The 16,297-nt window shown below is 46.9% G+C and overlaps 1 protein-coding gene across 1 annotated transcript in view; it reads left to right on the forward strand.

The window, feature by feature from the left end:
• The window catches only part of TMEM135 (transmembrane protein 135), a 1,155,226-nt gene that overhangs the window by 142,213 nt on the left and 996,716 nt on the right, over window positions 1-16,297 (forward strand). The window contains exon 3 of the mRNA XM_086933979.1: window positions 2,868-2,960. Within this exon, the coding sequence (XP_086790105.1) occupies window positions 2,868-2,960 (93 nt within the window). The remainder of the gene's footprint in view (window positions 1-2,867; window positions 2,961-16,297) is intronic.

The raw sequence follows: 16,297 nt of genomic DNA on the forward strand, positions 1-16,297 counted from the left end.
TACTCAGTTTCGCAACTGGCAGGAATCCAATGAAGTGCTAATTGCTATTGAAACTGACATGAGCAGTGGTTTGTACAACTCCACATGAAGAAACTCAAACAAAAAGGTAATTTTTCCCTCAAGAGATACAATTTTGAACTCGTGTTAAATACAACTTTATGGTTACGTACTGTTGGGTAACAACAAGTAGAATTTAGCCTTTAAATGAAAGGTGTTCAAATCTGTAGATTCCTTTTTGTTACTTACTAAAATGTGATACCTGCTAAAGAAATGCCATTCTCAGAGGCAGTAACGAAGACTTGGAAAAGGTTCATGGCTGTGAAAAACAGGATTTTCGCAGGATGGTTGACGGTGAGACAGTACAATACGATTCTTAGTAGTCCAGAAAGTTGGTGGTCTAAAAGGTAGAGGATCTGATTTGTAAATAGCAGTTTGCATGTTCTGAGAGAATGGCACAGCTTGGATCAGGTCGGGATTTTACGAAGGTGAGAAAATGACTGGATTATGTTAGATATAGATTATGGTTTGGACGTTGCAGTACAAGATCAGTTAGCTGTTGCTAGGACCTACAAAAACTCCTAACATCACTTCATTTTATTAGCCAACACCATTAAATGCCCAATGATTCTGCTTTACTTGCTTCTTGGCGTGTAATAGGATAGACAATAGAATCTTCAAGACAGTAGGTTCCAAGTGCGATTGGGTTCCTTGTATTTTGGGGAAACACCTAGATAAAAGGCTTGTTGCTCTGCGGTCATCCTCTAATCCAGCGGTTCCCAGTCTGTGCTCCGCGGCACCCTAGTGCGACGTCTAGCCCGGGGCGTTGCGAACACCAGGCACGCGGTTTGGGAACCACCGCATGACTAGACTACTTGTTTACTTAGTGTGTACCCTGTGCCTCGCCTCAGTGCAAGTGTTAAAACACTTTTTCTTTCATAATACCACAAAATGAGACCGCCCTTCACAACACTTTACAAAAAACACACAGGGGCAGCTCAGAGCCTTCTTTACAAGTAAGTAACTAGGCTTTAAACTTGAGTCAAACTTATTCCAGTGGATTGGGATGGGAGATTGGGGGTAAGAAGAGGATGGAGTTGAGAAATGCTCTTCTAATGCTCTACATGCACTTTGGTTCGCACACCTCCGATACCAGCGTTGGTCTGTTCATTGTGTAATGTTTGTCACTGCTTTTCTGCCCCTGTGACTCCACCTATGGGTCCAGACTAAAAGTGTTCCTTGTGCAGCAAGACTTCGAAGGATGGAGCCACGTTGCTGCAGGGGTTTTGGAATCGCAACTGAACTGTTGCAAACACAAGGAGATGATGGACGGAGTGCTGGAACTTTTCAGACACTGTTATGTTATGTTATAGATTACTTATATAGCGCCTATCACCGCCGGTCTCTAAGCGCTTAACAGAAGAACATAACACACTGGTACCCAAAAAACCCTCACCCCCAGTCACAGATATGGGTTGAATCCATCATTTTTATTTAGCGCACTTCGCCACCCCAATTCAGACCCAGCTGTATGCAAATCAGTCTTGACCCTGTGCCTCATGGGAATAGTCCAGCCCGAAGTGCCAAGCCAGGTCTTCCCTGGACCGGAAACGAGCATCCTGGGGCCGGTTTCGGTGTAACACCCCGCATCAGCCTGACTAGCTTGAATCCAGGGGAAAAGGGAGCACTGTTTGCCATTGTAGGTCACTAAAATGCAAACTGCTGAGACAATGCGCTTGTTTTTGGTTTGCAGCAATAGTTGTTCGCTAGACAACCTTGTGCAACGCAAACAGGTGTACTGTGGCAGCAACTTTAAATCACTGCTGTTTGTATTAAAATGACTTTTTGTCTCCTTTTTGATTTGTGTACAGTAGCTGCTTATGTGGCCATAACTGAAAATAGCAAATTTTAAGCAAGCTGCAGTGCACGCAAACAGCTCCTTACCACCTTACACCTACAGGACCTATTAAGTGCCTATACTTTATTGAGGAGTTGTGCACATCATTTTAAGTTGTAGTTCAGCACTGAAATTATGAACAGTTTGTTAATTTAGTGCTCAAATGTGCACATTGCTGTGTGGTGAAATGTGTACATTGCTCTATGTGCTTTAGACCCACCCAAATACTATGGAGGCTTTAAACACGCTAGGTGCTATAGTGCCTTTTTGTCAAACTCTCCACTTGAAATTTGAGCTTCTGCCTCTATTCCCTTCCAAATATCTTTTGTTTCGCTTTTTTTAAATTTTATTTTATTATAAGCACAAACCTGATCCAAGGGTAATGGGAGTGATTTGCAAAAGAATCTGATTATATCACGCTTTGATTTTCGATGATATTTCTTGTGGATATTCGCCCAGACTTTCAAGACACTCCTCTTTAAAGAGCACTACATCACAATGCTGTAACAGTTCACTTCTCCGAGATCCCTCTGTCCCAATCAGTCATTGACACTGCATGGGGCTTTGTCGTGGATAGGATAGGATTACATCTATTATTATAATATCTTCATCAGTTGCATACCAAATATTTTCAGGGAGGAAAGTGGAAGTACTCCCGAGGACTGGCTTACACTCGCCACTCGCCCAAAAAAAAGTAACAATGGTGAGCCGTGACCAACGGACAATAGGTCAAGGGGGCCGTGGTACGCAAAAGTTTGGGAACCACTCAAACCTCTCTGTTTACTCTATAGGAGAGTTACAGCTTTTTTGGGACCTTTGAGGTTTGTAACAACTTTTCCAGTTTCCCACTTCATGCCTAGTGTCTTTGAGTTGAACCTCTTCATCTTTAATCCTACCATCTCCTCCCCTATAGCGTGATGACATTTACCCATGCCATTATATGCAATAAGTTGAATGTTTCTTCTTATTTCAGGAGAATACTTGGGCAATTCTACTCTTGGACGCCTGGTTTTTGGGCTGCACTGCCTGCCTCCTACGTGGCTATCCTGCTTGAAAGAAAAAGCAGGTAACTACTGTATTCCTATTGTATCGGATACTATGTATACCTTTGAAGACCAGAAATGTTTCCCATTAAAAGAAAAATTGCTTTATTACATAGTTATTAAATTGAAACATTTGTTTGTTTTGAATCATTTAAGACATTTAATATACAAACAATCTTCTGGAGATATTACAGATCATTTCAACGTCCAATTGGGTGGAAATTGACCCATTCATTAAAACATTTACATTTACGAAGAGAACAACCCTAGGCATGAATGTTAAAATAAAATGAATGTAAAAAAGATCAGTTCTACAGAACATTGATGTGGTTTCATTATGGCTTTGGGGAAAGGGCAGAGTGAGAATCCTGAACCTGTGTTCCATGTTGGCTGTGATCTTCCAGTTTTGTTCTTCCAATGCATCCTTCACTTCAGATTCTGCATGTAATCACTAAATACTTCTGGAGCTTGCTCTCTACTCGTCCCTCAGCACTTATAAACTGAGTATTTCAGAACCTGATGTCTACATCAAAGGCTTTAGTGTTGCTAATGTTTACTTCAAAGCAGGCTGCATTTAGCCCATATTTAACTGATTCTAGCCCCTTTGGGACCATGCATGTCCGTTCTTGCCTTGTGTAATGCAGAGCGCAAAAAGAGTGAGCATGTAGTTAAGAAGGCTGTGATCTTGTAAACATTTGCCGCCATTTTGTAAGACCTTTAGACGGGTTGTCCATCATAGGTTCAATAGTGACTGAGCAGTGCCTGGCTGTGGGGATAAATATGATAATTGTAATATGAATCCCATTAAAGTGGTAAATCAATATCCCAAGTATTTGCATGAACTCTCCACTCCTGGCCCTACATTGGACACCAATGACCCATTAACAGCTCCTTCATGAAAGGTGAGTCATTATTGGGTGTGATTTGTTTGTTTTCCTTGGTTAAGAAAACGCAACTACTCTGTTTTGAATACAAAGTGAAAAAGGCCAGACAGCCTGTTGGTAGGCATTTGCTGCTAGCATGAAAGGCATTTTCCCGCCTAAAACCTGGAAGCCTATCCTTTTTATTTTGTCCAGTACTCTTCCCGAAAATGCACCAAAGTAAATGTTTGTGAAATAGTTTCCTCCAAATTTATTTGTTGTGCTTCAGAGCAATCCAAAGGCCCGAAATGTTGTGTTTGTCGCGACCAACGGGTGATTATAACCTCAACTCCAAGTATGACAAACCTTGGCATAACAAATAAGTCTGGTTTGCATTTCCCCACCATAACAAAACAATTGCTGCAGTGGAAAACAAAATTAAAAGATTGTTTTTTGTATACAACGTATTTATGACATTAAGAATTTAATGTGTGACTGTTCATTGTACTTTTGTGATTCAAAACAGTCCACATTCAATGCAATGCAAGCACTTCATAGACGGTAGAATGATACACCAAAAGGCCAATAGCATGAAGTGAGAGGTACTTCTCTGGGCAGAGCCAACTCCTACTCTATGTGTATTTTAAAGAATTAACTAATGGGTCTTACGGACAGCTGGACTGTCAGGCAAGACATGAAAATGGACACTGGTGCAGGATATCATAATTGATCTATGAAAACCTCAAGCAATCCAGTGTCTTTATTGATTTCAATATATCCATGTGGTGCCAAAATCTAAACTTTATTTAAATTAAATAAAAGCAGATGATGCTAGCCTTTCTTCCAATAATTATTAAGTAAATTGTGTTTTTTTCCTCACAAGTTTGTGTAGGTGCAATAGAACAGCTAAACAAATGGATGACTAGGACAGAAAAGTCCCAGTATGAAGTAGACATTGTATTTAAGGCCTTTTGGTCAATGAATTGAGACAATGAAACTATTGACGACCTTATAAGCTCTCAAGAGCCAAGGGGACTTCATCCCCCAACTTGCAGTGCTCCAGGAGGAGCGTTTGCAGAGTGTAAAAGACACAATTCCACCACACATAATGGTTTATTGAACATCTTTAGAAAAGGTATAAACCAAGGTAAAAGCAGACGTGACTGTTATTTAAAAACAGACACACTAAAGAAGGTACTTGGATGTCCACGCTTGTCCTTAATTAATTTGATTTAATTAATTAATTTTTTAATTTGAAGGGTTTTGTATAGGGCTCGTACACCTGGCGGTTTCTTGGCGCTCACTGGCAACAGCTACTCGGCGGGTCGGAAAAGGGGAGAGGCGAAGATTCAGGATGGGAAGGCTTGGGTAAAAAGGAAGGTCTTAAGGTCTCTGCGGAAGAGGGGGTATTGGGTGCAGGTTCTGAGGGACAATGGGAGAGAATTCCAAAAAGCTGGGCCCGTGGTTGCAAATTTGGAGCTACCCCACTTCTTCCGTTTGAAGCGGGGAACCACGAGAAGGTGGTGGGAGGAGGATCGGAGGTCTCGTGAGGGAGTGTAGGTTTGAATAGCCGAGTTGATGAAGGAAGGAGCAGACCCTGTCCTGGCTTTAAAGATGGTGCAGCCGAGCTTGAATAAGACGCGCTGCCGGACAGGGAGCCAGTGGAGGGAAAAGAGGAGAGGAGTTACATGGTGTGATTTAGAGAGGTTAAAAACCAGCTGAGCGGCCTGATTTTGAACCAGCTGGAGGCGCCTCATAAGGTAGTCAGGCATGCCATGATAAAGGACATTGCCATAATCTAGGCGAGATGTCACCATGGCCAGAAGAATTAGTTTGAGCGCGTCTGGGGCGAAAAATCGTGAGACTCTGCGGATAGTCCTGAGTGAGAGAAAGGCTGAGGAAACCACAGCAGAGACTTGGGAGTGTAGGGAAAGTTGGTTATTGATTTTGAAACCAAGGGTTTTGACAGAGGTTACAGGAGTGGGTGGGGGACCTAATGAGGGGGGCCAGAAGGAGGAGGACCAGGGACTGGAGCAACCACCTGTCAACACCAACTTCGTTTTATCGGGGTTGAGTTTCAGGTGGTTGAAATTCATCCAGTCCTGGATGAAGGTCATGATGGACTGAACCTTTGACATAGACTCGGGGGCAGAGGAAAGGTGGAAAATGAGCTGGAGGTCATCTGCATAGTTGTACACAGAGACCTCCAGTTGCCGTAAAGCAAAAATAAGGGGGGCAATGTAAAGATTAAATAAAAGGGGGGATAAAGAGGAACCCTGGGGGACACCGCACTGGATGGGTAAAGAATCCGCGGAAAACTCTCCCAGACGAACCGCCTGAGTCCGGCCGCTCAAGAAGGAGGATAGCCATAGTAGGGCTGTTCCTCGGACTCCCGCCGCCTCGACACGTGAGAGTAAGATGGTATGGTCCACGGTGTCGAATGCGGCGGAAAGATCTAAGAGGATCAGGGCCTGTTGTTGATTGGTGTCCATTCCTTGACGGAGGTTGTCCAGGACCGATGTTATAACTGACTCAGTTGAGTGGGCTGGGCGGAAGCCGGCCTGTCTTGAGGCCAAAACACCGTGGCTTTCCACGAACTCGCTCAGAGTTTTTACCACATGTCGGTCCAATACCTTTGCCAGGAAAGGCAAGAGGGAGATTGGGCGGAAGTTGGCAGGGTCGGAAGGATCTGCTCCAGGTTTTTTTAGGATCGGTACGATCACTGCCGATTTGAGTGTAGGGGTAACGATGCCCTGAGCCAGTGAGCTATTGAGGAGCACTAGAGGAGGTGAGGGGCAGAAGGTGTAGATCTGCTTTAGGATATAGGCAGGGCAGGGGTCCAGCGGGGAGCCGGACTTCACCAGCGGAAGAATAGAGAGAAATGAATCGGTCGATAGGGGGGGAATTGAGTCCAGGTGTGCAGTGGCTGGAGGACGTCGGTAGTCGGTGAAGGTCGGGGATGGAGGAGGAATTTTGATTTTAATTTTGGTGATTTTGTCTAGGAAAAAGTGATTGAGGGAGTCACAAAGTGTTTGAGAAGGTGATGGTTTGAGTGAAGCTCTATCGGAAAAGGCGAGGTCTTGGACGATAGAAAAGATTTCTCTTGGCCGGTTCTCCGCGAGTTAGATTTTGGAAGAGAAATAGTTTTTCTTTGTGTCTAATATGGCTTTCTTATACTAAGTGAGAAGTTCAGTATACCGGGTTTTGGCAATGGGGCAGTAGTTTCGTCTCCATTGTCGTTCGGCTTGGCGGAGACCGAGTTTTTGGATCTTTAGATCGTCTGAGAACCAGTGATTTGCATCTTTAGGGCGTTTGGTTCCGATGCGTTTTAGAGGGGCGACGGTATCGCACCCGGCTCGCAGCCAGTTGGTAATAGCGTCTACCTGACCAGAGGAGGGTAGCGCGGTCAAATCGGGGCTGGAAGAAGAGAGGAGGGTCGATAGGGCTTCGATGTCGACACGATTCCATGAGCGCGGCCAGACATTCCTCGCAAGAGTGGGCTTGGGTGGTGGAACGGGGGATAGGGAAAAGGTGATCAGTGAGTGATCCGACCATGGACATGGGGAGATGGAGAGAGAACTGACCAGGCAATCGCGTAGCCAGATTTGGTCCAGGATATGTCCCAACCTATGTGTGGGAGCATTGACGACTGACGTAAAGTTGAGCGACTGAAGAGAGTCTGAGAATTCCTTGGACGCGGCGCATTCCGCCGGGTCGGAGGGCCAGAAATTAAAATCTCTCAGAACAATGATGGAGTGGTTAACAACCAAAGTCGCCATTAGGTCTTGGAAGCAGGGAAGGAACGTTTGAGGGGAAGACTGGGGTCGGTACACGAGGACACAAGTCAGAGGGGGAGTAAAGGAGAGGGATCGAACCACTAAGCAGTCTGAGATTCCCATGGAGGGGGAGGCTAGAGGGTGAAAAGTAAGCTCCTTACGGGCGATCAGGGCTACCCCTCCGCCAGGCCTGCCCGAGGGGCGGTCAGCTCGAATGGCATAGTAGGTCGGGGGGAGTAGCGCCAGCAGGGAGGGAAGAGAACTGTCCGAGAACCAGGTCTCGGTGAGAAATAATAAGTCAGGTTCATGGGATTCCAGTAGGGTGAAAAGATCGAGCTGGTGTTTTACTGCCGATCTTGTATTTAAATACATAGCAGTAATTGCTGTGGGGGGGAGGACGTCTTGGAGCGAGTTAAAGGAACTGGTCTTTAGGGGCGAGGACAAAATATTGGTGTGGACTGAATCATGTAAAGTTAGTAGTCCAAGATTAGAAATACGAGCTAAGATAGCGTCAGGAAGAGTCCACTTGCCTTGATGAGCAGTGAGTTGCGAGTGGGAGTATTGAATGCGAGGAGCAGGGTGTATGGCCTCGGGCCTCGGTCGTACGCGGACGGGCGCAGACGGGCTTTCCTTAGGCGCGCCCGTCCGCTGCGCTTCCTGGGGAGGCACATATTTACGTGAAAGTAAGTAGATGGGCGGTGGGCGTGGCCTCCGAAGGGGGCGTGGCCTATCAATCGGCCGTGGCGCTGGCAAGCGCTTTGCGCGCTGGTTTCTGGTCAGCGGAGGGTCCGCTTTTGACTGCCAAAGGCTTGGGGTGAGAGTAGTTAGCTTTTAAAAACACAATAATGCACAAGTGAACAATTTTAAAAAACGAGCGCTCTCCCGGCTTTTCGCCTCAGGAGCAGCATGTCATCAGCTGGAGACGCTAGTGTTCAGCGTCGCTTTTATGCTGTGGGCGGTGGGCGTGGCCTCCGAAGGGGACGTGGCCTATCAATCGGCCGTGGCGCTGGCAAGCGCTTTACGCGCCGGTTTCTGGTCAGCGGAGGGTCCGCTTTTGACTGCCAAAGGCTTGGGGTGAGAGTAGTTAGCTTTTAAAAACACAATAATGCACAAGTGAACAATTTTAAAAAACGAGCGCTCTCCCGGCTTTTCGCCTCAGGAGCAGCGTGTCATCAGCTGGAGACGCTAGTGTTCAGCGTCGCTTTTATGCTGTGGGCGGTGGGCGTGGCCTCCAAAGGGGGCGTGGCCTATCAATCGGCCGTGGCGCTGGCAAGCGCTTTGCGCGCCGGTTTCTGGTCAGCGGAGGGTCCGCTTTTGACTGCCAAAGGCTTGGGGTGAGAGTAGTTAGCTTTTAAAAACACAATAATGCACAAGTGAACAATTTTAAAAAACGAGCGCTCTCCCGGCTTTTCGCCTCAGGAGCAGCGTGTCATCAGCTGGAGACGCTAGTGTTCAGCGTCGCTTTTATGCTGATGGCGGTGGGCGTGGCCTCCGAAGGGGGCGTGGCCTATCAATCATCCGTGGCGCTGGCAAGCGCTTTGCGCGCCGGTTTCTGGTCAGCGGAGGGTCCGCTTTTGACTGCCAAAGGCTTGGGGTGAGAGTAGTTAGCTTTTAAAAACACAATAATGCACAAGTGAACAATTTTAAAAAACGAGCGCTCTCCCGGCTTTTCGCCTCAGGAGCAGCGTGTCATCAGCTGGAGACGCTAGTGTTCAGCGTCGCTTTTATGCTGTGGGCGGTGGGCGTGGCCTCCGAAGGGGGCTTGGCCTATCAATCGGCCGTGCGCTGGCAAGCGCTTTACGCGCCGGTTTCTGGTCAGCGGAGGGTCCGCTTTTGACTGCCAAAGGCTTGGGGTGAGAGCAGTTAGCTTTTAAAAACACAATAATGCACAAGTGAACAATTTTAAAAAACGAGCGCTCTCCCGGCTTTTCGCCTCAGGAGCAGCGTGTCATCAGCTGGAGACGCTAGTGTTCAGCGTCGCTTTTATGCTGTGGGCGGTGGGCATGGCCTCCGAAGGGGGCGTGGCCTATCAATCGGCCGTGGCGCTGGCAAGCGCTTTACGCGCCGGTTTCTGGTCAGCGGAGGGTCCGCTTTTGACTGCCAAAGGCTTGGGGTGAGAGTAGTTAGCTTTTAAAAACACAATAATGCACAAGTGAACAATTTTAAAAAACGAGCGCTCTCCCGGCTTTTCACCTCAGGAGCAGCGTGTCATCAGCTGGAGACGCTAGTGTTCAGCGTCGCTTTTATGCTGTGGGCGGTGGGCGTGGCCTCCGAAGGGGGCGTGGCCTATCAATCGGCCGTGGCGCTGGCAAGCGCTTTGCGCGCCGGTTTCTGGTCAGCGGAGGGTCCGCTTTTGACTGCCAAAGGCTTGGGGTGAGAGTAGTTAGCTTTTAAAAACACAATAATGCACAAGTGAACAATTTTAAAAAACGAGCGCTCTCCCGGCTTTTCGCCTCAGGAGCAGCGTGTCATCAGCTGGAGACGCTAGTGTTCAGCGTCGCTTTTATGCTGTGGGCGGTGGGCGTGGCCTCCGAAGGGGGCGTGGCCTATCAATCGGCCGTGGCGCTGGCAAGCGCTTTGCGCGCCGGTTTCTGGTCAGCGGAGGGTCCGCTTTTGACTGCCAAAGGCTTGGGGTGAGAGTAGTTAGCTTTTAAAAACACAATAATGCACAAGTGAACAATTTTAAAAAACGAGCGCTCTCCCGGCTTTTCGCCTCAGGAGCAGCGTGTCATCAGCTGGAGACGCTAGTGTTCAGCGTCGCTTTTATGCTGTGGGCGGTGGGCGTGGCCTCCGAAGGGGGCGTGGCCTATCAATCGGCCGTGGCGCTGGCAAGCGCTTTGCGCGCCGGTTTCTGGTCAGCGGAGGGTCCGCTTTTGACTGCCAAAGGCTTGGGGTGAGAGTAGTTAGCTTTTAAAAACACAATAATGCACAAGTGAACAATTTTAAAAAACGAGCGCTCTCCCGGCTTTTCGCCTCAGGAGTAGCGTGTCATCAGCTGGAGACGCTAGTGTTCAGCGTCGCTTTTATGCTGTGGGCGGTGGGCGTGGCCTCCAAAGGGGGCGTGGCCTATCAATCGGCCGTGGCGCTGGCAAGCGCTTTGCGCGCCGGTTTCTGGTCAGCGGAGGGTCCGCTTTTGACTGCCAAAGGCTTGGGGTGAGAGTAGTTAGCTTTTAAAAACACAATAATGCACGAGTGAACAATTTTAAAACACGAGCGCTCTCCCGGCTTTTCGCCTCAGGAGCAGCGTGTCATCAGCTGTCCTTAAACTTGACACCCCAACCTTCCAGAGTCTCGTTTATAGAGCGGAACGAAGGAGCAAAGCTTTGAATCTCCATCGAAGTATCCTTTAGGAGGGAGAAACACATTAAAATCTCAGTGACGAAATCTAGTTCTGTTAATCTGCGTCTGAAGGATCATATCCTGAACTGTCTTCAGAGGGGTTTTTTGGTGGAAGGAAATTGTTCAGTCTTCTTAATCTCCCAATAAACAGAGAACCTCGGTTTTTAAACCTAGGGTGACTTGGGCCTTTACGCACAGAATTAACACAGTTTAAGCCAATATGTTCACTTAATAACAGTAATCTGGTGTATGAATCCTTCCTTCCCCTATACGAATGACTGCCAAAGAACCCCCCTGATGCTACACACTAGCAAGACCTCGATCTTTGCGTTAGAAATTTACAATGTGTTCTCTTTACTGCATGTTCCTCATCTTGAATATCTGTAAGGATACTTTGCCTCACCTTGGAAGGTGGTCTTGCCTTGGCACCACTGGCCGATTCTGTAGTCAGATCGTCCTTTAATCTCTTTAAACTGTTCAGTCTCTCCTTCCTCTCCCTTAGATGTCTGAACCAGGTGCACTGGTACCCTCCCATTTGCATTACAATAGTCTTTGTCCAAATGCCCCTTGTGAACAGTGCAGCTTATTTCAAACCTTGCAGCAGGATTACTTTATCGCCATTCATGGGATGCCGTTTACCATGGCTCTGCATTCCCGCAGGGGTCCTGGTGCCAGCTGGACTTCCTTTTAGCACTATGTATTGTCCACAATAGGTTCCATGTTTCTTGACTTATATTGATATATGGCTTCCCTACAAGACCCAACTCTGAATTGAGATACCCCACTTTGACAAACTCCGCCTCAGAGACTCCTTATAATCTGTACTGATTCCTGCTCTTTGGAACTCTCTGCTATTAACAATCTAAAATATGTATCACTGCCTTGAATGCCAAACGCCCATTAAGGCCTGCTTGTTTCCAGTCACTGAAGCCCCTCTGCTCACTGTGAATCAACATAACGTCTTGTTGACTGAAGCCGGCCTTACTCATTAGTAAAACATCTATGGTTAAAATACTTATTAGATGGTTGGCGTCTTCCATGCCCCTATATATGAACCAGCAACTTCTGGCACTATGATTGGGGCACGTCTCTCACCCTCACGACAGCCCCTTGATCTACACTTAGTCAAAGTCCCCATTCACCCTTGTCCTTCCCACATGCATGCAAAGCCAGTTCATCAAAAGCAATATTGGAAATTGCATAAATGTCCTCTGCGCTACGCATATTTGTGTGTTCCTGGCTCTTGGAGATGCTCCATGAAGGTTGTTGACACGATCTTGGTACAGGTTCCTGGCCCTTGTGTTCAGTGCTACTAGACCACGGTAGTAGAAGCCATGCACTGAATAAGTGACAGTCATCAGGCTTTGCCTCAAGGCACTTCGAGAACAGAATAATGATGGGGCACAGAGCTGATCGTAGCACAAATATAAACATGAAAATCTGGAAGTGTGAATGCTAAAATAACTGATAACGTCCCAGAACGCTAGTAGTAGAGTAGGATGTTTAGGGAAGGTCATCAGAACACAAGCATTGATTGTTATTGGTAGGGAGTGAAGTAAACATGGTCAGTGCTAACCATGAAACAAAATGCTTACAGCATCTGTGTGTCATCTGGTTTATTACCAAGTGTAGAAGAAGTAAGATCTGCTTTTATGGTTACCCCCCACTTTTTGCCTGGTGTGATGCTGTTTCTGTCTAGTCTGGCTGGGATCCTGCTAACCAGGACCTCAGCCTCTGTGCTTTCTCCCCTAAATTGGACATGGTGAGTACTTAGATACACTCCAGATTGGCTACTGGTGTACCCTTAAATGCCCCTAGTATATGGTACCCAGGGTGAATGAGGCGAGCTTGGACAAAAAAAAGTGACATGCTACAGGTAAATACCAAAGATGCCCTGGACTATGAGGATCTCTCTTCCTGCGGAAGTCAGGAAAACATGTTGATGATCCACTGAAAGCACTGGTACCTTAGTGTGAGAAGCTGGCTTAGTATATGGTGCTAACTTATGTAGGTGTAGTACCGTGCAGCAATCCAGACAACCCTTATGGTGATTTTAGTGGTCTTAGGCAATCATAGAAAGCTCTCTAAGTGGTAGCTGTGGGGAGAAGCCTTCAGGCTTAGTCCAGAAGAAGGTTAAAACAGCTTGTTTTACCAGACCTTGCTCTTATTGGTATAGGTTAAGTGACAAAGAACTACACAGTGTACTTATAAAAATATGTATTTATTATAAGAAACTCACTAACACATAACAATATCTCGTACCCAGAGATATTACACAATGCACATAATACTTTGCAAATAAAACAGGCAAGTAGCACAATTACACAGTGGTCACCAGGGGGAACAAAACCATCAACAAAAATAGACTAAAATGCGAACCACGACTCAAGACAAAAGTGGACCCAGCAGACGTAGAAGAGCCGGGTACCCAAGGAACCACCCGAAGTGAGTATCTAGGAACCCAACGAAGTTCATGTGCAGAGTGTGAACTCGACCGTGCACTCAATTCAAGTCTTGGCTGCAGAAGATGCTTGAGGCTGGAGCTTCTTGGAGTCCGAAGATCTCTGGTGAAGAAAGTCAACAAGCCTTGGCAACTGCAAATCAACACCATGCAAAGGGTTTCAGTTCCTGCGGTTCCGACGAGGGATGCTGGCCACAGACTTGGTGAGAAGACGGTGCAGGCCTCGAGAGTGTTGTAGAACCTCCACCTGTGTAGCTGACCCTTTTGAAGTCTGTGGGAGCCTAGTATCAGCAGATCGGTCAGCTGTGTTGTGGTGCCTGAAGAGGCAGGGAAGTGACTCCTTCACTTTAAGGGAGAGTCCTTCACGTGTCTTGGATGTCCACAGGCCTTGGAAGGTTCCTGTATGGAGCATGGGCATGGACTTTGAAGCAGGCTTGCAGGACGATGAGACCAGGAACAGCAGGAGACTTCCCAGTTGCAGTCTCGGTGTCCAAGGGGAATTCTAGTGAAGTCCAGAGTGCCCAGACGGTCGAAGAAGTGGTTTCGGTTCTAAATCTTTTCCCATGACGATTCTACAGACCCGCAGTTAAGCCCTTAGGTACCCTTAGGAAACGGTTGGAATGATTGAGGGGTCCCTCCCAGAGAATATGAAGGGAGGGCACCAACTGTGCCCTTCAAGCAGTTGCAGTGGCGCTGGCAAGCGCCCCCAACCTTCCCCAATACACTAAGCCCTGTCTGGGAGGTGGTCACACCGCCCTGTGACAAGATATCTATTGTTCTGCCTTCCCTTGCTCGAGCTTGGCTCAGCAGCAGGAGGGTAGCAACATGTCTCTGATTGGCAGCAGCCCTAGCTTGCTGTCCAGTTCTGGAAGACCGGTACTAGGAGCCATGAGGGCCTACCGGAGGAGCTTTACAGTGCATGCAATCATACCCAACATGTTTGATACCAAACATGAGAGGGTTTGTTAAAGCCAGTTTAGAGATGGTCATCGCTTAATGACGCATGGCCACTCTATATGTTGTAATGGCTGATGAACTTAGAACCCGGGAGAATGGACTCCAAGGGTTGTAGGGGTGCCCTGCTCATGTAGGTATGCCCTCACACTTTTAACGAGCACCCTGCTTTCAGGATGGAAAGGCCTGCCTTAGAGGTGACTTATAGGTTTTGAAGTGCAGTGACCTCAAATATATGGAAACTTATATCTGTCGTAAGTGGTGCTTGCACCAACTTACACATGCTGCAATGGCAGGCCTGTAGTCACAATTTGAGTGGTCTCTCATGGGTGGCATAATACATGCTGCAGCCCATGGGAGACCCCTGGTGTACCTATGCCCTGGTGTACCTATGCCTCTTTACCAACCTTGTTGGGAGGGTTGGTGCAACCAAGTTTTGCACTCCCTCTCTCTGTAGCACATCTTGTAGAGTGTTCCTTTCACTCCTCGATCCTAAAAGGATTATTGGGAAGTAGTGGCTAGCTTCCACATTACTATTTATTCTCTGTTAGGATGTAGTGGCTAGCTTCCACATTACTATTTTCTGTTAGGAGGTAGCTGCTCGCTTCCACATTACTAATCTCTGTTAGGAGGTAGTTGCTCGCTTCCATATTACTGCCCTCTGTTAGGAGGTAGTTGCTCACTTCCACATTACTATTCTCTGTTAGGAGGTAGTTACTCGCTTCCACATTACTATTCTCTGTTAGGAGGTAGTTGTTCGCTCCCACATTACTATTCTCTATTAGGAGGTAGTTGCTCGCTCCCACATTACTATTCTCTGTTAGGAGGTAGTTGCTTGCTTCCACATTTCTATTCTCTGTTAGGAGGTAGTTGCTCGCTTTCACTTTACTATTTTCTGTTATGAGGTAGTTGCTCGCTTCCACATTACTATTCTCTGTTAGGAGGTAGTTGCTCGCTCCCACTTTACTATTCTCTGTTAGGAGGTAGTTGCTCGCTCCCACTTTACTATTCTCTGTTAGGAGCGAGTTGCTCGCTTCTACATTACTATTCTCTGTTAGGAGCTAGTTGCTCGCTTCCACATTACTATTCTCTGTTAGGAGCGAGTTGCTCTCTTCCACATTACTATTTTCTGTTATGAGGTAGTTGCTCGCTTCCACATTACTATTCTCTGTTAAGAGGTAGTTGCTCGCTTCCACATTACTATTCTCTGTTAGGAGCTAGTTGCTCGCTCCCAGATTACTATTCGCTTAGGCTCTAAGAACTTGTCACTTCATTCTCACACAGGGCTTTAGCCAGACAATGAAGGACCATATTGTGGTGTCCCCAGCGACACTGTCATAAATGTGGACGGTGTCAACAAACCAATTCAGAATTGTATGTTGATACTTGGAGCCTATGCACAGAGAATGAATAATAGTATGGAAAGCGATCAAACCCAAGAGGTAAGCAGAGATAACTTTAACCTGCTAAACCCTTTCTGACAGAGCGCCTGTACGTGTAAGTGTGAGTAGAAAGTTTTACCTGCCAACATTGATACATGCACAATGTCCTACATTATCTAGTGTGGCAAAGGCTGCTGGTGGGCAGAGAGAACGGATGTTACAACACAGCTGCATCTGTGTCATAACACACTCTCACCCGTGCTATTCTTGTCACATGGCCAGATTCCAGTCCACATGAAAAGGCCTTTTGAGGAATCGTCTGTGACATTACTTGGCTGACGCTAGTGGCGGGGCATAAAATCGGTCATGCTGTTGGACGAATAGAGGAATCATACAGGGAATTGTGCCATTGACGTGTGAGCTACGGTGCTACCTAAAATCGTTAATCGATGTTCCTGGAAATATTATGGGTAATCTGCGCTAAATGTAATTTATGAGCACAGGAATCGGGGATGGCTATGAGCTGGAGATGGACAGACGTGGATTCCCAATCAAAAATGGCAGAATTCGCATTTTGTGACAGACCCC

Source organism: Lissotriton vulgaris, chromosome 8 (assembly GCF_964263255.1).
Source record: "Lissotriton vulgaris chromosome 8, aLisVul1.2, whole genome shotgun sequence".
Lineage (NCBI taxonomy): Eukaryota > Metazoa > Chordata > Amphibia > Caudata > Salamandridae > Lissotriton > Lissotriton vulgaris.